Raw genomic sequence first — 23,849 nt, forward strand, 5'->3', positions numbered from 1 at the left:
TGAGGAACTGGTGGTGATAAACTCTCTCAGATTTTGTTAGTCTTAAAATGACTTTATTTCAGGATCATTCTTTAAGAATATTTTAGTTAAGTATAAAGTTCTATGTTGACAGCTATTATATCTCAGCATTATCATCTGACTTCTATAATTATTATTGAGGTTTCTACTGCCAGTCATAATGAGATTCCTTACAGGTAATCTGTCCTTCCTATTTGGCTGATTTTAACATCTTTACTTTGTCTTTGATACTCTTCAGTTTTACTATGGTTTATCTAGTTGTGCATTTCTTTTTATTTGTCCTACTTGGGATTCATTGAGTTTACAGAGTTTATCAGTTTTGAATATTTCTCAAGTATCATCTTTTTATATATTGCATTTCCTCCATTCTTTTTCCTCTCTTTATCTATAACTCCAATTGGATATTTTAATTTGAACCTCCTTGTCTCTTAATGTCACTTTTATATTTTTGATTTCTTCTTTTTTCTGCTAAATTCTAGCTAATTTTAAAAAATCTCTATTCTAGTCTACAATTCTCCTTTCAGCGTACTAATAAACTCTGTAACCTGTCCATTGAGTCTTAAATTTCAATTGCCTTTTTATTTTTAAAAACAGTATCTTTTATTTTAAAAATGTATCTTTTTTTTGAGAGTAACATATTTTTCTCTTCTCTTTGAACGGATCCCTCATTTTAAAAAACATTTTAGCCATGCTTATTTTATATTCTATGTCTGGAAACACCATTATTTGAAGATCTTATGATTCTGATTCTGCTTTTTGTTGTTTCTGCCAACTCCTGCTCATGGTAGTTTATTTCCTTGTATATTGTATAACGTTGGATTGTGGGCTCAAAGACCCTTGGGCTATCTCAGTGCAAATCTCCTGCAATTTAGGTTCAGAGTGTCCTTCTAAATAGGATTTGTATTTACTTCTTGCATAGCACCCTAAGGCAGTAGAAATCAGGGACTAGTTTTTTGTTAATTTTTTGGCCTTTGCTATCCATACTCTACAGATAAATTTGAACCTCTTTAAGGAAATGCCACGATTAGGATTATTCAGAAGAGTCTTTTTTCCCCCCACCTTTTCTTGTGAGTGGGTCTTTCTCATTTACAGTTTCACTGGTAGAATATCCCTTTATGTGTCCCAGCTTTGTGTGGGTGTCCCCTGGGTGCAGTTTCCCAACTTGTTCCGGTCCTGTTTTAGAGGGTAGTTAATTAGTTCTGTTTTGATTACTGACTTTGAAGAATTTAGTACAAGAGCTTGGAAGTGGGTCAGTGTTACAAAGATAATTCCTATAGAAATCACAGTTGAAGCTATGGGAGTTGAATGAGGTTATAGAGCCAAAGGATAAGGAGAAGAAAGAGGGGTCAGCTGAGGAGAAAAAGCTCAGGAAATCCCATGGAGAATAAGGAATTGGAATTGAAGGAAGTAAGATTGTGTGGTTTCTCCCAGGGTAAAACAGGAGGGGCTGGTTATCAGAGCAGGGAGATCAAGAAAGGTGAGGACTATGAAGAAAAAATATTGTGATGAAGATGTCATTTGAGAATAGTTTGGGTGCAGTGCTGGGATGGAAGCCATATTACCAGCAGGGAGGGAAGGAAGGAATGAATGATAGGGAAATGGAAGCAGGAGGGACTACCACCTGAGAAGTAGAATAATTTATTATATATTGTTAGACACTTAAAACTGAATTTTAATTTAGCAACACATGGAGAGAGGTTCCTAAAGAATTTAAACTATTTGGTATTTGAAAATATCATTCTCTGTTCAGAACACTTGATTAACAAGATTTCATGGTCATTTAAAAGAAACACCTTAGATAAATAATTATCTATCTTTTTTTTTTAAAATTAAGCTTATTGGATGGAAAATATGAATTAAGGTAAAATAAGTCACAACATTTTTCTTTTGGCATTTAGCCAAAGCCTTTATTTAGGGATTTGCATAAAATTGCAAACATAATTGGGGCTGGCCCCTTGGCCGAGTGGTTAAGTTCTCACACTCCGCTGCAGGCGGCCCAGTGTTTCGTCAGTTCGAATCCTGGGCGCGGACATGGCACTGCTCATCCAACCACGCTGAGGCAGCGTCCCACATGCCACAACTAGAAGGACCCACAACTTGGAATATACAACTATGTACCGGGGGGCTTTGGGGAGAAAAAGGAAAAAAAAAAATGAAATCTTAAAAAAAAATTGCAAACATAATTTATCCTTTAGAGAATAATATTAAATCAAACTTTAAAGAAATCAGCTAATTTGTGGAACTAACACTGGAGAAAATGAAAGATCATACTCTATAGATTCTTCTGGCTGTCAGAGGCGTACTTGCTCCTGTATAGGTCTGACAGGTTATCTCACCCTTTTTGAACTGTTCTATGGAACACTCTTCTGGGAGAAGAATTAATTGATAGGCTTTCAAAAAGGGGTTTCATGATCAAACTAATTTGTGAAATTCCTTTTAAAAAATTCTAGGACTCTTTTGGAGATTCATAAATTCACTAGCACATTAAGAGTTTTGAAAAGTAGAGGTAGAGAAAGTCAAATACCATATGATCTCACTCATAAGTAGAAGATTAAAACAACAACAAACAAACGCATAGCATTTCAGGTCAGATTGGTGGTTACTATAGGGGAAGGAGTGGGGGGAAAAGGAGTGATTAGGCTCACGTGTGAGGGGGTAGACTACAATTAGTTTTCGGGTGGTGAACATGACATAATCTACACCGAATTCGAAATATATTATGATGTACATCCGAAAATAAATAAATAAATAAATTGAAAAAAACAAGAGTTAAAAAAAGCTGTTGAACTAGCATTTCTCAAACTTATTTGAGTAAAGAAAAGGTTTGTGTGTGTGAGTGTGTTTGTGTGTGTGTGTGTATGTGCGTGTGTGTGCATGTGTGTGTGTGGTGCTGAGAGAGAAAGAGAGAGGGAAGATTGTTAGTAACACTTTACGGAACATTGTTTTGTAGAACTTGTTTCGGAAGTGCTAGAGTTTAAAATCTCTAGTAAAAATCCATTTTAAAATAAATATAAGGTCCTTCTATATGTCAGGCCATGTGCTAGGCAAATAGACAATGAGCCCATGAGATATAGACCCAGCGTTGTTGTTCACTGCTTCACCAAAACTCCACTATGTGAGAGAGCTCCAGTCATATATTGCCCCTGAATTTGCATGATATGGCACAGTTTAGGAAATCTATGATTAAGTCTTTTTTGGTTCTAACAAACAGAAATGCATTCAAACTGATAAATAAGGATGGGAGTAGATAAGGGGGAGGTTATTGTAAGGCTACAGAAGATTTTGCAGAAACAAGTGTGGTTCAGTTTCATGAGAATCAGGATGCTATGAGGCATGTGACAGTTGCTTAGTCTGAATCTGTTTCCTTTGTGTAGTCTGGTCTTTTATCTCCGTTTTAGTCTTTCTGAGGCTTTCTTACTTACTTAAGCCTAATATGGCCATCAGTCCCACCTCCACATCATGACTTTTGAACTCTCAAGCTAATGTAATTGATTCCTGCCCAGTGAATCTATTGGCTGGCTTGAGAGTAGTATCCACACTCTTCTAGTCAACCAGGGATGAAGAATGGTCAGTCACATGCTGTATAGAGCTGCTTCTTCGGGGAGGTTTGGGGTGGAGTAGAAATTAAACATATTTAACATAATCGAGATGAAGAATTGTGTTTGAGGAGACAGGCAATGATAAATTATTTCCAGCACATTCTGTTATTATCCATAAAAATTCTTAAATAGTTCCCACCTTTATTTAAAGAGCATAAATCCTAGAGGAACTAAAATATAACAATTATTCAAACAGATAAATAAACTCTAAAATAAAACAGAATCTCCCTCTACCCTTGACCTTTTAGCTAATAAGACCTGTTAATGTTGTCGGGGGGGGGGGAGGATAAAAATACCAAATATCTTCTCTTAAGTGGTTATGGAGGCCAGAAAAGAATTATTCCTTTCTCCACCTTCTGACCTCCTGGAAGGACTTATTGCAAATTCTTTTCAGGTTGTTTTGGAAGAATGATTATAATGACTCTGATGTTAAGTTACTTTGGAAGAGACAACTTCCTAGTTGGTCTAAATTTTGAAGCAAAAGAATCTTGCATAACACTCCCATGACCTCAGTCATGGTGTACGTGCCCATGTGAGTTCAACTCTTTTGGGTCACCAATGATTGAAACAGGAATGTACAGAATAATATTCAGATTGCATCTTGTGTTTTCTTGTGAGTATTTTGTGAAATGGAAATTGTTGAGGTACATTTTGAGACCTCAATCCCCTAGCTATTCATCATGACTCTGTCTGTTGAACAAGCCTAGGTCCATTTTTCCCTGCTTCTTATAACCATATACACAAGGGTCTACTGACCCTTCCAGTGACAGATTCAGACTTGCCTCAGTATCCAGATTCATGAAGACTTGAGACGAGAAATAATTAGTCCATAGTCAACTCTGATAATTTTGCCTTCTGATTATTAGTTTTCCAAGGAGAGAATTCATTGATCTTTTAGTCTTCAAGGATTCTGGCTTCTAATATAATTCTATCTCAATATATACTAGCAGTTCCTCATTCTGGTATCTACCTTAATCTCACATGCATGTTAGATGGCCTGAGTTAGGCTCCTGGGTCCTTGGTCACCCAGGAGAAGGAATGAGTCCTTTAAAGAACCAGTTCAGACCCTGGGATATGGCAGTCTCATCAAGGTCCTCCAGCTGCTTGCAGCCTACCACCTTTCTCCTCACTTTCCTCAATAAGAAATGTCTATAAATATTTAAGATGGAGCCTTCTCCTGAGCTTTTTCTGACCCTGGAGTTGACTTGTTTTAGATACTTGGTTATCCCATAAGGACTACATTTTACCTGCTCCTGCCAGCTAGCAGGGCTTTCCCATAAGTGCTTGTTCTCCACTGAGTAAGCTGAGTAGACATCAGTACTTCCTATGTCTTTGGGCCAAGCCCACAGATATTTAAAGAATCTGTATACTTTAGATTCCAAGCCTCTATACAGGAAACCATTTTATATTTGGATAGAAAATAAATTTTATTTCTAGTTCATGTCCGATTACTTTGTAGTAGCTATCTGGAGTGTTTGCTGGAAAGAATACTAAAGCTGATCCTGTATGCTTCAAGACAGAGTGCCACAGTTACATGGTAACATCTGCCGTGGGTACTGGATTGGGGTGAAGATGATGGTTGGAGGTGGTTGGAGGTGGTAGCAGTATGAATGGATCCTTAATGGTCTTGTACTATGGCGAGATGCTAGGAGATTTCTCCTTACCATCCTAAAGTATAACAACTTCCCTTGCCTCCAAACACTGTGATGAAACTGTGTTAAGAGACTCTTGGCTCTGAGTATTAGGGAGATAAAGGAAGAGATCTTTCAGATAACAAAATGGCTTCCGAAAATGGGAGGGCTGTCTTGTGAATGGGCTAAATTTTGACTTTAGTAAGAAGAATGAGAAGTACTTAATTAGAGAGACTGAGTCCCTCATTGTTTCAACTACAGGGCATATCTGGAACTCCTAATGGAATTATATTCTTCATCTCCCCTTAAGCTTATCTTCACCCTTAAACTTAGGTGATCATCTGCAAGGAAGGAAGTTTTTTTGTGGTAATTGATTCTCAGTGTGTTTGTCATTCTCAGTGGGTCCTCATCTTTGGGTCCTTGACACTCCTCACCTCTTCTACTTCATGCTTCCCAGTTTTGCCACCAAGCCTTTTGTATAGTGTCTGAGATTTCCTGAATTGCCTAGTTTGCTGTGATCCAGCCCTAATACATTGGCCTTGATTTAACAAAATGTATTAAGCTCCTGTTATGCCAGATATTGTCCTAGATGCTAAGTATAACTGCGGTAGGCTATAACATGTTGGGCTCTCAGTTGTTCTTATCTGGAGCCAGACTCCCATGCTCATCAGAGGTCACTTGCATTGTTTCATATGCCTTTGTTGAAATGCTTGGGCTTCTGCCTTTGCCTATATTCTCTGAGCATCTTATTTAGTTAACTGCCTCGTTCCTGTCCCTCCACCCTTTGCCTTGCTTTCACTGGTCCTCATGTGGGAATTTGGAGGCAAGTCTCCGAGCCTCATTCCTACAACTGTGACTTTGCAGCCTCTACCTGTACATCTCAGGGGCCAACTGCCTACTACAGGACTTAGGAGAATTATGTTATCAAAAGTTCGCACCCTGTTCCCTTCCCTTACTCTTAGACTTTATCGTGCTGACTGCTTTCCTGAACCATGTTTATTCAAACCTTCCATATTCTGCTGTGAGCTGGGCCTGTATCCCAATGCCTTATGAGGCCTGGTGGGCAGGTCTAATGTGTCAGGGCTTCCCCTAATCCCAGTCTTACCGTGTATATTTTGTCACTGATAAATCTTGAGATATGATAGAATTAAGATGTATTTGGAAAACTTTACTGGTGATCCACTCTGTAATCCACTTTGGAAAATTTTTATTGTAACTACAGTTAATATCCTTTTCTAGCTGATTCTTTGCTTGAAGGTAAAATGTTGTTGTGACAGCTTGAATAAAGTTCTGGTCTATGAATGCTTTTAACTAGTCTGAAATAAATGTAGGCCCTTTGTCAGAATGATGTTTTCATGTATGGTACGTAACTAAGATGCAACTGTGATTGTTGTAGCATGTTTGAGATAAAATGAAGAACACTTAAAAATGATAATGTAGTCAAGAAAGTTTCACCTTGAAGTGCTCCTGAAAAATCAGTATGGACTCTTGACCAGAACTTTTTGCTTACCTTCCATTAAGTGGTAAGTGTTTTGGGCAGGATATTCCAAATAATCTGGCTTAAGATTCTTTATAATACAGTCAATTCAAGATCAGCAAAACCAGTTTCTGTCACATACTTTGCAGGAAAAATAACTCCAAGTGCTATTTTTCTTTGTGTCCAAGATACGTGATGATTGCTTTCTTAAATAACAGCAGGCCTTCGTCACAAAGGACTTATTTTATAAGAAAATAACATCCATTGACAATTTGCAAAGAATATAAAAAATTTAAGATAGTTTCCATTTCCTTCCTTGCCATTGCCTCCATACCAGTATCAGAAACTGAGTGATTGAAAATCCTAGATATGTTTGATTTGAAATGAAATTAAGTTATTTGAAGAACCTTAAGTATGTCTTTGAACATTCAAACTTCCTATGGAATCAATAAATCCATATTAGCTTGGCTCTGGGGTGCAGGAAATCAGTACATAATATTGCTTTCAAGCCTATTCTAGAATTCAAAGCAAGGGATCATATTTAGAAATGGGTCCTCAAAAATGGCTTTTGACCTATGAAAAATGTACAGATAAAGCCAAATAAGTAGTGGATGCAATTAGAGACAACTGGGCTCCTTTACCACTGTTGCACAGTTCTATCCCATGGATGACACTGTTCTTGAGTTGTAAGCAGTCTGTGCCTTATTGCCATCTGGTTCAGCCAGCTCCAGCACCATAAGGTGAACTGAACTGTTAGTGATAGGAAATAGTGCTCTATATTTGTCATGCTGTACTAGCACGGACTCAAAGTCATAACTGCTTGACATTCCAGAAAACATTCTCATGGCCGTGAGTTAAACTTCATGGAATGTCTTTTTCCAGTGGACGATTAAGTCATTTAGCAATGGTTACCTTTTGTGGAAGAAAATCTTGTTAAAAATAAAGTAGCTCTAGGAGAGCTTCAAGTCTGTGCTCTTGTTTTTGAAGTAGACGCACTACCAGTTGTGTGGACTTTATTTAGACCAGAGAAAATAATGACGCATCAATATGGTAGCTTAAGAGGGTGACACAGGAAGTTCCAGTTTTACTTTTTTCCTCTTTTTTATTTGATCATCTGATATATAAAGTTGATGCAGAACTTCTAGAAGTCCTTCTTTGGTTTTATCTCAATAATTAGGACATTTTCAAGCCAGGTTAGCATGGCTGGAAGCTCAGAAAGCAGAGTATCTGGGAAGCAATAGAAACTTCCAAGAACAATGGGAATTCCAGAACGACCCTCTTATTTCTCTGCCTTCACATCTTCTCGATATCCTCTACTCTTGTATCTTACATCTCCACCCCCCAGTCTGTCAGCTGTGGTCACATTTAACATCTGAAACTGCTCTAACCAGAGGAACTAAACTCTGAAGCCCCATGCTCTCTCGTTTTTACATGTGTCCCAATTTGCTCATAAGTTGAGTGCACTTTCCATGGGACATCTAATCACTTGACCCATCAATATTTTCTCAGACTGAGAAATACCTTCCTCTCCAAGAGACGAGGTTTATCATGACTAGAATGCAAAGAAAACCGTGTGATTTCTGCATGATCTCCCCATCAGTGAAACTTGTCATCCTTGAATAAGCACACCTCACAGTAAGAAGCATTTCTTTCCCCAGAAATAGTAAAACCTGGTCTCCTATGAGGAAAGTATTGGTTTTTGCCCTGTCCTTTTAAAACCAAAGACAGTTGCCCCTGCTGCCCTCTCCCCCATCATTTCATGCAGAAGTAATTTATTTCCTCCTGAGGCTTGAATTCCTTATAAGAGAAACATCCCAGCTATGAATGTTTGCAGCCAGATTCAGTGCTTGTGATTTCAGTTCTCCCTGTAATGGAAAGCCTGCTAGTGGTATCCATGCGTGGCATATTGTCACTTATCTTGCCTGGCATGGAGAATGAGGCAACCATGGGAATGGAAGAGGAGAGAGAGACGAGTGGTTTACAGAATAGATGAGGGCCCAGGAGTCAGGATCTAAGGGCTTAGAAGGCCCTAGGGAGCTCCATTTATGTATATTAGTAATTATTTAATAATAATTAGATTTATTCATTGAGTCCCTACCTCTTATCAGCAAGTATGTTATGCAGCTTACACTGTGGCTCTTACCTCACACTGAAACTGCTTCACTTCAATAATCACTGAATGAAGTATTTTGCTTTCTGACCATTCATAGTCTGCTGTTCTTCCGCCCTTGAGGTTTATCTGTTTCCCTTGTGGCTGTTCTTTGACTTCATCAGGATCCCTTATCCTCTGACACCTCTCCCTTTGCCCTGTCTGTAACCTCCTCCTATCTGCACCACCTTCTTCCGTATCCAGATGGTCCATGGCTCATCTCTCGATAACATTCTGGCTAGTTTTTTAATTTTCCTACACCTGTATCTTTTTGTCATAGCCATTTGACAAAAGCCTGGTGAATCCATTTATTCTATGGCTGTAACTGAGAGTTGATGGAGAATATCCTTCAACTGGGCTCTCCCCACTTCAGCGTTACAGTTATGTTTATCTGGTCACTCTGCTGTGCCACTCTCTTCAATGATACATCAGACCTTCTCCACTCTTTTCAGTCTTCTAGTCTCATATTGCCCAACTCTACTCTCAGTTGATGACCTCACCCCTTATTTCACAAGAAAATAGAAGCATCCAGTGGGAATTTCCTCGGCTTCCCACCATCACACCAACGTGGGGAGCTGCATCTGCGTTCCTGCTCCTCCTGTGTTCTCAGTCCTTTGCTTATTCCTCTCCTTCACAGCCAAACTTCTCCAACAGATGTTTGCATATACTCTCTCCAGCTCTCCAACTGTTACTCAGTCCTGATCCACTTCAAACTGCATTCTGTCCACATCATGAGCCAAGAGCAGTGTTTACTGAGGTAGTATTAGAGGGACCACCATGTGGGCATTCTTCAGTCCTCCTCTTAGTCTCTGGCTAACTCCTCTTCTGCCTGGACTTCAGAGGGAGGTGGCCTTCAGACTCATCCCTTGGCTCCTTCTTTTCCCCTGCTCTACAGTCTGAACTCTCTTCCTAGATGACTTCACCTATGTGATGGCTTCAGTTACATGTTACAAGCAAATGACTCCCAAGTTTTATCTACAGTTTAGACTTTCATATGGTCTCGAAGCTGCACTCATTTGGAATTTCCACTGGAGTATCACAGAAGCTCCTCAGAAACCTAAACATTATCCATGATGACTTCCTCTCCCTCAGCCTTCAAATCTCAACCATCATTTTCAAGTCGTTACCAACTCTGGTAGATTTTACCAGCTAAATATTTCTTGAAACTGTTTTCTTCCATCTCTGTTGTCAGGGCCCTAGTCTAATGTATCATCATCTTTTTTACATTAAACTTTAAAAATTTTTTTGAGATAATTGTAGACTCACATGTATTTTAAGAAATAATAGAGATAGAGCCTGTACACCCTTTACCCAGTTTACTCCATTGATAACATCTTGCAAAACTGTAGTACAATGGTCACAACCAGGATATTCACATTGGTGTAGTCAAGATACAGAACATTATCATCACTGCAAGGATGCTTCCTGCTGTTCCTTTTATTTTAAAAAATTATTTTTTAGAGCAGTTTTAGGTTCACAAAAAAATTGAACAGAAGGTACAGAGATTTTCCACATACCTCCTCCCCCTACACATGCACAGCCTCCCCTATTATCAACATCCCCCACCAGAGTGTTACATTTGTTACAATTGATATACCTATGTTGACACATTATAATTATCCAAAGTCCGTAGTTTACATTAGGTTTCATGCTTGGTGTTGTCCATTCAACGTGTTTAGACAAATGTGTAATGCCATTTATCCACCATTATAGTATCATACAGAGTATTTTTACTGCCCTAAAATTCCTCTGTGCTCTGCCTTATAACCCTCCCTCCCCTAAGCCCTGTCAACCACTGATCTTTTTACTGTCTCCATAGTTTTACCTTTTCCAGAATTTCTATATGGTTGTAATCATGCAGTATGTAGCCTTTTCATATTGGCTTCTTTCACTTCGTAATATGCCTTTAGGGTTCCTCCATGTCTTTTCATGGCTTGATAGCTCATTTCTTTTTAGCACTGAGTAATAGTCCATTGTCTGGATATATCACAGTTTATTTATCCCTTTGCCTTTTGAAGGACATCTTCTTATCAAACAGTCACTTGGCCACACCCTTAGTGTTTTCTTCTGGCCATGCTTTCTCATTTTTCACAATATGGATATGCTCAGAATTTTCCAAATCTTTAATTTCTGCTTCCTTTTTGCTTAACAATTCTGTGTTTAAGTCATTCCTCTTTTTTTCACGTTGTACTATAAGCAGTCAAAAGGGGCCAAGTCGCACCTTCAACATTTTGCTTAGAAATAGCTTCAGCTAAATATCCAGTTTCAACACTTGCAAGCTCTACCTTCCACCAAACACTAGCACATGAATATGATTCAGCCGAGTTCTTTGCCACTTTGTAACAAGGATTGCCTTTCCTCCAGTTTCCGATAACATGTTTCTTATTTCTATCTGAGACCTCATCAAAATGGCCTTTACCATCCGTTTTTTCTGCCAACATTCTGTTTAGGATTATTTAGGTATTCTCTGAGAAAGTTGAGCCTTTCTCTACAGCTCTTTTCTTTCTGAGCTCTCAACAGAATTTTCCTTAGCAGTCCATTAACAGCAATGTAGACTTTTTCTAGCATGTACCTCAGACCTCTTCCAGCCTCTACCCATTACCCAGTTCTCAAACTGCTTACACATTTTTAGGTATTTATTACAGTAGCATCTCACTTCTCAGTACCAATTTCATATCCGTTCAGTCTGCTATGACAGAATACCATAGACTGAGCGGCTTAAACAGCTAACATTTCTTTCTCACAGTTCTCAACGCTGAGACCTCCAAGATCAAGGTGTTGGCAGATTCAGTGTCTGGCCAGAACCTACTTCCTGGTTCATAGATGGCTGTGGTCTTGGTCCTAATACCATCACATTGGGGTTAGGATGTCAAAATATACATTTTGGGGGGATGTAAACATTTAGTCTTCAGCACAATAGTGTTTTTTAAAAAAAGTTCTTATATAAAACATATTTGTTAAATAAGCACTGTAGCAACAATAACAGGGAACAAGTAAGTATTTTAAAGAACTCGGAATCTTACCTTCATCCTTACAAATCTATTTGGTGATCTTTAGTCTAATTGTATTCTGGTGACTCAGCTGCTATTCAGTCTTCACTTTCATATGATTGTTAACTAGTTATCTCTGCTTAAAATTAAAAAAATTGTATATCTGTAAAGATGTATTTCATGGTACGGTTCAGGCTTAAGGAAGAAAGCCATTTCTTCATTAATTAAAAGGAAATGAGCACCACCAAAAATGGAAACTTGTTGAACATGTCACTGATCCAAAATTTGGAAAACCTTACTTTATGTTATACTTCACAATACACATTGTTACTTCACATTACTTATCCACTCCCTTACTCACCTTTTCTCTGCAAAAAAGCAAGCAAACAACCTGCGTACCTTCGTAGTCATCGATGGTTTGTTGAGGCATCTCTGCTCAAAATCCTACGTCCCTCATTCACAGCTTTGTTGCAGATTCTCTTTCTGTAGTTTGAGAAACACTAATGCATTATGTACAACACTAACTTTGCTTTTGTCCTGTGGACAAGGGAAAATAAATGTTTAAAATAGTTCACGTGATATCTTCTTAATAGAATTTATTACCAAATCAAGCAAAAATGTAAATGGAATAAAACCCTGTTATAATTTTTTCCTTGAGATCCATTTTAGCCACAATTTTATTAAGTGGAAGTAATCACCTGAGATTCATTAACATTTTATACCCATTTATTAATTGTCTAACATTCTTCATATATCATGTTAGGCCTCGTAGGAAGAATAAAGGGAAAAATACAATCTGCCCTCTCCAGTCTACCAGCACTGTGCAACAGAACTTTCTGTGACGAATGAAATCTTCTCTGTTTGTGCTAATACTGCAGCCGCTAGCCATGTGTGGCTATCAAATGCTTGACATGTAGCTAGTGTGTCTGTGGAATTGAACTGTTAATTTAATTTTTCTTAGTAAAAGCTTTATTAAGATATAACTCACATGCCATATAATTCACCCATTTAAAGTGTACAATTCAATGGTTTTCAGTGTACTCACAGAGTTGTGCAGCCATTACCACAATTGGTTTTAGAACATTTTCATCACCCCAACAAGAAAGCCAGTACTCGTTAGTAGTCACTCCCCAAATTTCCCCAACTTCCTCAGCCCTAGGCAGCTACTAATCTTTCTGTCTCCATGGATTTGCCTATTTTGAACATTTCATATAAATGGAATACCAATGTGTAGGCTTTTGTGAATGGCTAATTTGATTTTATTTTATTAAAATTTAATAGCCACCTGCGGCTAGTGGCTACCATGAGAAGCAAGTGAAGTAAAAGACTAAATACTAAGTAAGGAATGCTGAAGGCTGGGGAGAAGATAATCTTTCAAAAGGGGCATGTGGAAAATAGGGCGGCAAGATTGGAGATGAACTCAGACAAAGCCTAGAAGCTGAGAGGTTCCTGAAGGATGGGATGGTTACCAAATAATACAGAGGGGTCCAGACAGAATAGTTTCAGTGTAGTGAAAGGATAAGAATCCTAATGACAGAGGGCACTGAAATGTGGTGGTTGGTGAAGAAATATAGGCAGGTGGCACTCAAATCATTTAGAGATGGGGAGAAGGAAGAACATGTCAAGATAGCTTGAAAGGGGTGTCAGGATTGCTGTTAATATTTTTAGTGTAGGCATGATCCTATACATAGGCAGAAGAAAAAGATCCATAGAAAGGAAGAGATTAAAGCTGATTGAGCAGGGTTGAAGGATATGTGTGAAAGTAGACCAAGAGCAGTATGGGAGTAAGCCCTGCCAAGGAAGACAGAAGCCATCTTTCCCAGATGCAGGAGTAAGTGAAGAAAAAGTAGGTGCAGATATAGAGCAATTCTTACATAGAAAGGAAGGAAACTAAAGGAATTCATTTACTTCAGGAAAGTGAAGTTTGGTTCCTCCGACCAGCAGTGTGATCAAATGTGGAGAAGGAAGTGCTAAAAAGTTCTCCAGAGGGTCTAGGACTGTGGGAGGTGGGAGTATCAATTACTTATGTGTCTGTAGCTGCCCAAATGAATGTGTCTCCTAAAAGGAGCAGACATTTTCAGGTACATAAAGACCCATGGGGTCCAGAGACCCAGATGTGTCAATTTTCACATACTAAAAAGTGAAAATTGCCCCAAAGTTTACCTCTGAGATCTTTAAAGATGAAATGTAGCTCCGTCAGTCACTCATCCTCCCGCCCTCCCTTCATCTCTCCCTCTCCTTCCTTCTTTCCTTCCTTCCTTCCTCCTGCCCCCCTTGTATCTCCCTCTCCTTCCTCCCTCCTTCCGTCCCTCCCTTTCTTCCTTCCTTCCTTCTTTTCCTCCTTCCTTCCATCTATTCTTACACTTTGTAGAAAATAATGTAACCTCTTGCTCTTTGCCTTACAAGGAAACATGGAAACAAAACACAAAACTTGGGGAAAATCCAACATTAATCCATACTATAATGAAAATAGAATTTCATGTTATGAGTTATAATGAAACTCTAGTATTTTCTTTATTTTTCTACGTCACCCCCACCTCCATGTTATAACAGTTAGTGGAAGAGCCAGAAAATGCTTTGAAAATCCCAAATGCAATCAAGTATGCAAATAAAAGAGAAAAACATACTAATTAGTTGATATTGATTTAATTAATAACATAGCTTTAGAGCAAGCTTTCTGTATAGAAATTCTAGAAATTAAATCCACAGCCTTTGAGGTATTCTCAGTGTATAAAATTATATATTTATGTATGTATTTATTTATTTTAGGCTTTTAAAACCAAGGATGGATATCTTGTAGTTGGAGCAGGAAATAACCAACAGTTTGCTACCGTGTGCAAGGTAATCTGTAATCATTGGGATGGGTGAATGCTATATGCAACAATTTATTTTGTACAAAGCTAGGAAAGTTCAACTTTGTTTAGAACAATGTTGCTAAGTCTATAACCAACTTAAGATCCCCTGTGTTTAGTACCTAAAAGTATGCCATTTTCCTACTTACAGATACTAAGACAGGGTCTGAATTGGCACTCTGACTGTATTTTTTTTAATCGAGATATCTGGCTATATTTTGAAATGAAGAATCATAGTGGCCTAAATTACCAGTCCAAACAAAAAGGGCAAGAAAAAAATTCATTTTAAAGGGATTTTTAACACTAGGATGATTTTTCTTTTCTTTTCCTTTCTTTTCTTTTTCTCTTTCTCTCTTTCTTTCTTTTTTAACAAGATGAGATCCAATTAGGCTCAAATATAGTTACTTTACTACTAAATTTTTTGTATTTACCACTAGGAAATTGAATTTTTTCTTTTTCAAATTAGTCTTTGTTTAATGAGTACATTTCTGCAAAATCCATGTTTTAAGGTTTTAGCAATTAAGTTTATATTAAAAATGTTGCTACTCAACAAGGCCTTAAACAAAGGCCTTGGAATAATTTAAAAATAATTTATGTTAAAGATATTCTAAATTTTTAGCATGGCTTTGATATTTTTTTAATTGATGTTTTTACTATTTATGTAGACTTTTGACCTTTTGTTTTTATTTGAGGCTTTAAGTTTCAGTTAACTTTTTCCATTTCTAATCTCAGGAATATAATCTAGTTTTTAAAAAATATATTTAAGTTTTTATTTTTATTTTTCTTGCATGTAAGGAAAAGGCCTCACCTGCTGGGGATTTTTTTCTAATTGGGAGGCGTTCATTTTTTTTGTACTAACCATAGTACCCCGAGCTTTCAGTTTTATTAAAGATGCCTGTGAATTCCTGAGAGGAACCTTATTTATTGCAGTTAACTTATTATGTACAAAAATTATTTATTACTGTGCCTCTTTTGAATGAGAGGTTAACGAGCAGAGCTAAAAACCACAGCAAAGGAGTGGGAAGTCCCACAGAGAAGGTGACAAATGGAGATGGTTCTGATTGCAGGAAGGGCTGGAACATCTGAGGTGGGACGGAGGGGAGCTTTTAGAATGGCGACTCTGAGTAAGTGTAGAGAAATTGATTCAAACATTTGATCTGGGATCAAAGAATCTTTATTATGAACGGTCAACGTTAAAAATATGAAACATACGGAAGCCCTTGCCTGTGAAGTCATTTGCCTACTTGAGCTACAGAGATGTAAAAGCCAGTTCATTGCCATAAATGAGTACAGATTTTCTTTCTGGGCCATATGTTTTGGAGTTTTCTGTCTCCAAAAAGAAGTTGGGCGTGGGGGCGGGGAGAAATTACTGGTTGACATATTCTTCATTGTTGAAAATAACTGTACTGAATTCTTTTTATTTTTGATTCATTACTGCTGATCAATTTGAAACTTTTGAACTTCCTCATAAATATCCATAAGAACATTTTTGAAAAAAACTTATTTCAAAGCAGAATATTTGCTGTAAGTTTTAGTGCTAAAATATGACTTATTGTTATGGTGTGTTCTGACACATTTTAAAAAGGAGACTCAGAGGGCCTTGGAGAATGACGTAGTTGACCTTGTGTTTTCCATCTGTGAATTAGGAATGATAATCCTTGTTATGAGCCATTAAGATAATGTCTATAAAGCCCTTTGAAATCCTCAGAAGAAAAGTTTTATGTGTATAGGATTTTAATGTTATTTACATCATTTACTAGGCATCTTGAGCAAACATTGCAATCTGATTGACTTTTCAGCCTTCATAATTATATCCTTACATATAGACTTGTCCTAGAAATCTTCTCACCTAAGAAAAATAATGTTTCCTTATTTAGGTGCAAGTTTCTCCCCCGTCTCATACATACAGCAGTGAGTTTCTTCCAAGTAGAAAATAGATTTGTCTATTACAGAGGAGCTTGTCACTGAAACTAGTCTTATAGAGGATGAGGTCCCTAGTTTTTGACAGTGAGGGCATCGAAATTGTTCTTTTGCCAAGTAAGGTCCATCATGACAGAGAGGGCAACTCTGCCTCCTGAGGAGAAATGTGGCAGTATTGCCTGTGACGAATGAGTAGAATTTACTTAGGCCTAATCTCTTTCCGAAATAGACTTTGTTATATTGTTGGATTAATGCTTCTTGGGGAGGGCTCCTATTAGGGACAATGCTTATTGTCGGGGATTAGAGTGAGTCAAGAGCTTTGGGTTCAAGGCTTGGGGTTCAGAAAATCTTCCTGCATATAAAGGGAACCTTTGGCTTAAAACAAATCCTATTTTATGTCCCTTAACGTGATACAGAAGAGTAGGGAACATGAGCATATGTAAGCTATTTTGAGCTGATTGATGCCCACACTAATGGGTATTCCTATTTGAAGTACATTGACATACTTTTAAAAGTCATTTGACTGAAAGTTTCTTTTATTGGAGGCAATATGCATTGGTTCTCAACTTTAGCATGCATGGGAAATCTCCTTGAGCCCCATTCCCCAAAATTTTGACTTAGTGTATCTAAAGTGGGGCATGGGAAACTTCAATTGTAATAAGCGTTGTAGTTGATTTTGGAGCAGGTGGTCTGAGGACATTATAGCATAATTCTAAGGCATATTGTGAGTCTTGAAACTAGTCAGGTGACCTTTGACAAGGTACTTAATCTTTGCCATGCATCTGTGTCCTCATGATAAAATGAAGATTATAATACATAACTCCACTAATATATAACTTTTGGGGCTTTGTAAGAGTTAGATTAGATAAGAAAAATACTCAGTACAGTCCCGCCTCATGTATGACCTTAATAAATGGCCTTTATAGAAATTAGGTGTGGAGATTCTGTTTCTGGGTGGGATGGAGTAAGCACACTTCCTGTCTCTTCCACTGAACACAATGACAAAACCTGGGCAGGATGCACAGAGCATCTATAAGAGGACTCTGAAAAGTAAGTCGTAGCAGGAGAATTGAGGAAGAACACCAGAATTTGAAGTACCTCTAAACTGGCAGTAAGTTTGCCAGTTATCCCCTCCAATTATTCCTCTATATGAACACAATGGAGCCTGAAACCTGTAAGTGAGCACCAGGAAACAGAGCTGAGCTCCAGGAGATTCCCTCATTTCTGGCACGAGGAGCATGAAAGTGGCTCTAATGTCAGAGATAGTGTGGAAATCCTCTGTTTTTTCCTCCTCTCCATTTGCTCATGCCCTAATGCCCCCAAAATCTGTAATGATAGCAGCAGATGAGCAGGGGCCAAGATTCTAAAAAAGGGGAACTTTGCTCTTTCTCTCTGAGCCGTGATCCCAAAAGAGAGGGGTGAATCCTTGTTGCTTTTTTCTCTGTCCTCCAACTGCTTGGCCTCTGCCCTGAAACTGAGCTTGGGAGTGGAGTAACTAAAGCAGAGCCCCAGGGAACTAGAAAGACATTGCAGAGAGGGAAGAGCTTGAAAAGTGATCCTTGAAGTTGTTTGTGAACTCCTGTGCTCATCCCTGAGCTGCACATCCACTGATCTGATCCTAATCAACACACCAAAGATGCTAAGAACTGAATGAACAAATAGACAACTGTCCAAGTTGCAGCATGACCATTAAATGTGGCATGTGTGGGACAGGTTTGAAAAGTACCACAAAAGCTTTGGAAACTGAACCAACACCAGAACCAAAGCACACCTAACATGGGTTGGGACTTCCAGCCTGGACCTAACCAGGTCAATTGCTTGCTAAACACAATAACAACAATTTTCTGTAGGATTTAAACAAGACCCAGAGGTTCATAACATAATATTCAAAATGTCTAGGATATAATCCAAAATTACTCATCTTATGAAGAACTAGAACTTGCATGAGGAAAGACAATCAATGAATGCCAAAGCAGAGATGGCACAGATGTTGGAATTAACTCACAAAGACCTTAAAACAGCTATTATAAAAATGCTCAAACAAGCATCACAGACACTGTTGAAATAAATGGAAAAGTAGAAATGTCAAAGAAATAGAAGAGATGAAGAAGAACCAAATGGAAATTTTAGAACAGAAAACTACAACAACCAAATACAAAAATACCTCACTGGATGAGCTCAATAGCACAAAAGAGATGCCACAGGAAAGAGTCAAGGAGCTTGAAGATAGATCAATGGAAATTATTCAGTCTGAACAAGAGAGAGAGAAAAAAAGTCCCCTTCCCCAAAATAAAAGAATTAAGAACAGATCTTCAGGGACCTATGTGTCAGTAACAAAAAGTCTAAAATTTATGTAATTGTAATCTCAGAAGGAGAGGAGAAAGAGTACCTGATAAAAAATACTTGAAGAAATAATGGCTGAAAACTTCCCAAATTTGGTGAAAGATAACCTACAGATTTAAAAATTTCAGTAAACTCCATGTAGGATAATCCCAAATAAACCCATGGTCAGACACATCAAAACTTTACTGCTGAAAACTAAAGACCAAGAAAAAATTTTGAAAGCACCCAGAGAAAAAGTGATGGGGGCACACTGACTCAGTTGTCTGCAAATTTCTTGTCGGAATCTGCAGAGCCCAGAGCAAAGTGGCATAACCTGTTTAAAGGGCTGACAGGAAAGAACTGTCAACCTAGAGTTTGATATCCGGTAGAAATATCCTTCAGAAATGAAGGTTAGGTAGATATTCTTTCCTCCCTCTTTCCTATCCTCTTTGTTGAACAAACACATGGCTTATTATTTCTTTTGGGGGAAATAGTACCTAGTTGGAATACTTCACATTTATTTAGTGCTTAATATGTGAAGCACATTCACTGACATCGTTTCCCTTTGTCCTGGGCAACACTCTTTTTCAAGCACCTAAAGAGTGGTTATAATCCTGACATTTGAAGCAGTCTCTCTACAGACACTGTGAATGTCGGCCTGGCTGAAAACAGAAGGATAATTACTTTGACCCACTGTTTTACACCAACTCTCAAAGAGAAAAAGAGATCCAAGACGTCAGATTCAGAGAAGGACACAGGAGGGCGTTCCAGTCACCACTGAGTGCAGTCACTGAGGATTTTTTATGTAGCTTGCAGTATATTCGGGGTGAGGCCAGATTTGTACATTTAATCTGGGATTTAGTGAAGGCACTTGCTTTTTCTTGAAATGACTTATTCACTCTTAGGGAGGGAGGGGGGTTTTGATTCCTAGACAAGCCTTGAGGCCAATTTTGGGATCAGGTGTGGTGACAGGGAGGTTTTTAGAAATGGCACTGTATGTGGTGTCACTTTTTGAAATCTGGGAGAGTAATGCTATCTTTCTTATTCCAAAAGGAAATGAATAAGTGAAACATGTGAGAGAGAAATCACACCACTGAGATGCTCTCTTTACTCTGGGGACCTTCTTCACTTCTCTCTTCTTTCTAAGATGATTAATGGGTTGATTTTGTTTAAACTGTGGGAAACAAATGAAACCATTAAATGTTTATATTTAAAGCAAATACATTAGTAGAGGTAGTGAAGCTTTCTGTAGGCCACATGGCCTGCCCCCAGCCCATAAATGCTCCTTCTGACTTTCCAACACAACTGCCAAACACTGCCTCCACACATTCTTTTTAAAACTTCTTTTCCATTCCAAATCCACTTGGTACTTTCATTATGGTCTTGTTAAAATTGCACGATGTCCAAAGGGACTTGCAGGATAGATTTTCCCTTTATTGAGGAGGAGCAAAAGAGGAAGTATATAAAAGCATTTCTATTTGTTATTCCTTTAGGGAGAGATACTAAAGAAAAATAGTGACACTTCTATAGGAAGAATATCTTTTAATTTGACATGGTTATAATGGTGAGCATTTGGGGCAAATGTACATGCTTTCCCTTTGTTTTAACACTTTGTACAACATCCTGAATAAGACTACTGGGACGGACAATATTATTTTATTTACATGTGGAACAAATAAGTGAATATACCCACAAGATATCTGTTGATTATGGCCTTCATATAAGTGCAGACATGCACTTCTGATATTGGTTCTCAGAATTAGGTCAGTTTTAGCCGATTTTATAGTCCTCTCCCTTCGCCCTCTCGGTAAGACTTATTGTGAGAATCTGAGAACTCTTTCCCTATACTCTTATGTAGGAGGACAAGACTTACTATGGGGGTCTGATAACTCTTTTCTGTGCTTACACATGTAGGCACATGCTTAAATGCAGTAAAAACTTCTTAGAAATAACAAACCCAGTCACCAGCATGACCCATCCTAATTGCATGATCCTTTCCTCTATATCCCTTTGTTTTGAAGTATAAAGACCAGCAAGGAATGGTCTTGGGGAGGGAGTGGTGGGCCCTGATCTGGCACCCACAGGCGGGTATGTGAAAAACATGTGAATTATACTTCAAAATTCTTTTTCCCTTTTAGATCTTGAATTTGCCTGAACTGATTGATGACTCCAAGTATAAAACTAACCACCTTCGGGTACAGAATAGAAAAGAGCTTATTAAAATACTATCTGCCCGGTAAGCTTGGATCTACTATTTGTACATTTAAGGATTAATATGTAATTCTCTTCCATTTCACAAAATTGACTAGTGGAAAGATATCTTTATTAGCATTTTTTGTTGTTGAGTAAATTTGACATGTAACAGTGTATAAGTTTAAGGTGTACAAAGTGTTACTTTGATACATTTATATATTGTAATATGATTGCCAATGTAGTGATATTTATCACATTACGTAATTACAGTACAATATTATTGTGTATATCCATTATACTGCACATTAGATCCCTATGGCTTATTTACTACTCATTACAGGTTTGTACCCTGTAACTATCACTATCACTGCTATCCCACCTCCTCCGAACCCTGGTAACCACCATTTTACTCTCTGTTTTTTACAGGTTTAACTTTTTTAGATTCCACTTACAAGTGATATCATACAGAACTTGTCTTTCTCTGACTTATCCTGCTTAGCATAATGCTTAAGGTCCATCCATCTTGTTGCAAATGGTAGGATGTCCTCCTTTCTTGGGGCTAAATAATATTCCATTGTGTGTATGTACCACATCTTTTTTATCCATTCATTCGTTGATGGGCATTTGGGTTGTTTCCATGTCTTGGCTATTGTGAATAATGCTGTGACAAACACGGGAGTGCGTATAATATATCTTGTTGAAATCCTGTTTTCATTTCCTTTGGGTATTTATCCACAAGTGGAATTGCTGGATTTTATGGTAGATCTATTTTTAATTTTTTGAGGAACTTACATATTGTTGTCTGTAGTGGTTGGACCAATTTACATTCCCACCAACAGTGCACAAGGGCTCCTTTTCTCCACATCCTTGCCAGCACTTGTTATCTCTTGTCTTCTTGATGATAGCCATTCTAATAAGCGTGGGGTGATGTCTCATTGTGGTTTTGATTTGCATTTCCCTTGTGAATAGTGATGTTGGTACCTTTTCACGTACTTGTTGGCCATTTGTATGTCTTCTTTGGAAAACTGTCCATTCAGTTTCTCTGATCATTTTTTCATCAGATTGTTTATTTTTTTGCTATTGATTTGTATGTCTTTATATATTTTAAAGCTATGTTTTTTCTTTGTCTGAAACCATTTTATATGTCTTATTATGTACTGTCATAACAATGGTGTAAATAAAAAGTCAGAGTGACTTCAATGAAGTTGCTTCTCTGTGGCATGTAAGTGTTTGGGTTTAGTCTATCATAAATACTACTCACAACAATAATGATTTAACATTACTTTTTACCTCTCCTGTATTAAATGCTCTATTTACATGATCTCATTTAACCCTTACAATCATCCTATGAGGTAAGTTCTATCATTCCCATTAAACATATGAGCAAACTGAGGCAAAGGGAGGTTAAGTCAAGAGGTTGGTGGCTTTTCTGAGCCACTCCTATGAAGTTTGTCCTGATGATGTTTTGAAAATGCCAGATTCAGTTATGGGTCATAAAGGATTAATGTTAATCAATTAAGAGTATTTGATTTCCAAATTATTCCATTCATGTCAAATTATGCTTTTGTTAAAACCTGTGCTAGTTTTTCAAGTTTGCCTCAGAAAAAGATCATAATTCTTTTTTTAAGGTATGCTTTTTTTTTTTTTTGGTGAGGAAGATTGGCCCTGAGCTGATATCTGTTGCCAATCTTCCTCTTTTCCTTTTTTTTCTCCCCAAAGCCCCAGCACATAGTTGTATATCCTAGTTGTAAGTCCTTCTAGTTCTTCTGTGTGTCATGTTGCCTTGGCATGCTTGATGAGCGGTGTATAGGTCTGCACCCAGGATCCAAACTGGCAAAACCCGGGCTGCTGAAGTAGAGCATGTGAACTTAACCTCTGGGCCACAGGGCCAGCCCCAAAGATCGTAATTCTTACTCTTTCCTATCAGGTTCCACTTTTGTTTACCTCTAAAGTTCTCAAGCCTATAGAAATAGGCTTTGTGGTTTTTGCAGATCTAAATGCCCACGTGAGTTGTTCTTCAGTATGGAACATTTGCTCTCATTATGCAAATAAATTAAGCACTTTTGCTCAAATACCATATCTTGTCTTTTGCAAAGGCCCTATGTAGTATATATCAAAGTTCTTAGAAAGTAAAATTCTGCTAATGTTGTTTTTATTTCCATCCCCTTTGTATTTGGGGATCTCTACGTGAGTCAACGTTCATTACCTCTTTGCTCTTTCCTGGATTTTAAGCACTTCTCTATGCTGCCTGTCTCTCTTCCATGTGCCAAATGCTCTTCAGTCAATGGGGGCTCTGTGTGTTTAACTGATATGTAGAAAATAGGAGGATGGGAATTGGGCTCTCCTTTCCTGGTCGTTAGTTAAATATAACTCTGATTCTACTGCAAAGCCCGAGAGCCCTCAGTCATTAACCTTTCTCCACATGAGAATTGGCCATTTATTTCTGCTTTTTGCCTCTTTGCCTCTCCAGCAGTTTTTAATTCATTTAATTCATTGATATGACTTTTTCCTTTCACACCATGGTTACCAAGTTTCAATAATAGGCACTTGTGAGAACCTTATCAAAAGCTCTTTGATAGTCTAAATAAATCATATCCATGCTGTGAGAAGAGGGGACCCAAGAAAAATACAAAACCTGGGGAGATACAAGTGTTATCTTGTTATTAAGTTGCCAACAGTTTTATAACTTCAAGAACCA

At 37.9% G+C, this 23,849-nt stretch overlaps 1 protein-coding gene across 24 annotated transcripts in view; it reads left to right on the forward strand.

Annotated features, from left to right (window-relative positions):
- The window catches only part of SUGCT (succinyl-CoA:glutarate-CoA transferase), a 749,104-nt gene that overhangs the window by 262,921 nt on the left and 462,334 nt on the right, over window positions 1-23,849 (forward strand). For 17 of the 24 annotated variants that reach the window (XR_011538970.1, XR_011538972.1, XR_011538971.1 and 14 more), the window contains 2 exons: window positions 14,634-14,705; window positions 21,097-21,194. Coding sequence is in view for 19 of the 24 variants with exons in the window: in XM_070615473.1 (XP_070471574.1) it covers window positions 14,634-14,705; window positions 21,097-21,194 (170 nt within the window). In the remaining 5 variants the exon portion in view is untranslated. Of the gene's footprint in view, window positions 1-14,633; window positions 14,706-21,096; window positions 21,195-21,577; window positions 21,687-23,849 lie in introns of all 24 variants that reach the window. The other 7 variants (XR_011538974.1, XM_070615479.1, XM_070615467.1 and 4 more) reach the window with 2 other exon arrangements.

The sequence above is a fragment of the Equus przewalskii genome, chromosome 4, assembly GCF_037783145.1.
Source record: "Equus przewalskii isolate Varuska chromosome 4, EquPr2, whole genome shotgun sequence".
In the NCBI taxonomy this organism is placed as follows: Eukaryota; Metazoa; Chordata; class Mammalia; order Perissodactyla; family Equidae; genus Equus; species Equus przewalskii.